Here is a 1,640-nt window from a genome sequence, read left to right as displayed (position 1 = left end):
TGTGTGTGTGTGTGTGTGTGTGTGTGTGTGTGTGTGTGTGTGTGTGTTTTGTGGGATCTTTGTTCCCCGACCAGGGATCAAACTCAGGGCCCCAGCAGTGAGAGCACTGAGTCCTAACCACTGGATCGCCAGGGAATTCCCTTCTTGTGTTTTTAAATTAAACTAAATGCATCCCGCATTAGGTAATGATGCCTCCTGACACAGTGAAAATTGCAATTCCCTCAGCAGACATTTGTTGATTGTCCATATTGGGCTGGTGATACCTACTGATGAATGGACACTTGGGCTTAAATTCATGAATGCAGTAACACTAAAGGGCCTTTTTGGTGATACATGAACCTCAGAGAGGTGAGGCCCGAAGGGGCAATTTCTGGCCTCAGAGTCCTATTACCCAATGTCATGTACCCGACAAGAACTTGACTTGTGCTCCAAAATATTTAATGTAGCCGGTGGAATATTTTTTCCCCTGGGAGACATATATACGTAACGGAGACCAGTTGGAGGGCAGGGCATACTTTATGGCTGATGCCCTTGGAACACGTTTGTCGCGTGTCATGAGGATGCCTAAACATTTCTGCAGAAGTAGCCCTTTCCCCAAGGAAAAAGCGCTCTGGGTTTTACCTTTGCAGACCGACACCAGCCTTGCATAATGCTTTCCCTGCCTGGGTGTCCAGCAGATTCTGTGGCATCAAATCCGTGTTCATTTTGCCTGTGGGAGAATGAGAGCTGTCACCACACGTCAAAGGATTTTCTGGTTGGAAACAGAAACCAAGTTTACTGCAGGGGCCACGAAACCATATGAAATTCAAGTATGGAGGGATTTTAGATGGTGCGGAATCAAGATAATAATAAACACACAATGTACAAAATATTTGCAAACTGCTGTTTTTACATTTTATGTTGAGGTGGAGCTTATATAGGATAAATACTCAAAAGGAAGTCCTCAACTCAGTACATTCTGACATTACACACCTGAGTCATTTCCTCCCAGATCAAGATAGAGAACAGAAGATTCCCTTAACCCCCTGGCAGTCAATCCGCACCCGGCCCGGGGCGGTGGGGGGGGGGCTGTTTAACCACTATCCTGATTTCCATAACCATTGATTAGTTTGCCTGGTCTTGAACTTCATGTCAATTCAGTCATTTGTTCGGTTTCTTTCGCTCCACACAACGTCTGTGAAATTCTTTCATGTTGTCGTGGTTTTAAAAACGTTCAGTAGCTTTAAAAATGTTTACCACGGGCTTCCCTGGTGGCGCAGTTGTTAAGAATCTGCCTGCCAATGCAAGGGACACGGGTTCGAGCCCTGGTCCCGGAAGATCCCACGTGCCGCAGAGCAACTAAGCCCTTGCGCCGCAACTACTGAGCCTGCGCTCTAGAGCCTGCGAGCCACAACTACTGAAGCCCGTGTGCCTAGAGCCCGTGCTCCGCAACAAGAGAGGCCACCGCAATGAGAAGCCCGTGCACCTCAACGAAGAGTTGCCCCCTCTCACCACAACTAGAGGAAGCCCGCGCGCAGCAACAAAGACCCAATGCAGCCAAAAATAAATTAAAAAAAAAAAAAAAAAGATTGCTCTGTAGTATTTCATTATAGGAATACACTACAAAACATGCACTTGGTAAGTGGGGGAGCCCAGTGGGA

General features: G+C 47.0%; 1 protein-coding gene across 1 annotated transcript in view; it reads right to left on the bottom strand.

The window, feature by feature from the left end:
- Nucleotides 1-704, bottom strand: part of LOC114885868 (apolipoprotein L6-like) — a 4,357-nt gene extending 3,653 nt beyond the window's left edge. Inside the window, exon 1 of the mRNA XM_029206231.1 lies at nucleotides 622-704. Coding sequence (XP_029062064.1) covers nucleotides 622-704 — 83 coding nt within the window. The remainder of the gene's footprint in view (nucleotides 1-621) is intronic.
- Between the last annotated feature and the right edge of the window lie 936 nt (nucleotides 705-1,640).

This window comes from Monodon monoceros, unplaced genomic scaffold, assembly GCF_005190385.1.
Source record: "Monodon monoceros isolate NGI ecotype Baffin Bay Population unplaced genomic scaffold, NGI_Narwhal_1 Super_Scaffold_6, whole genome shotgun sequence".
Lineage (NCBI taxonomy): Eukaryota > Metazoa > Chordata > Mammalia > Artiodactyla > Monodontidae > Monodon > Monodon monoceros.
This window is presented reverse-complemented; position numbering and strand designations above follow the sequence as displayed.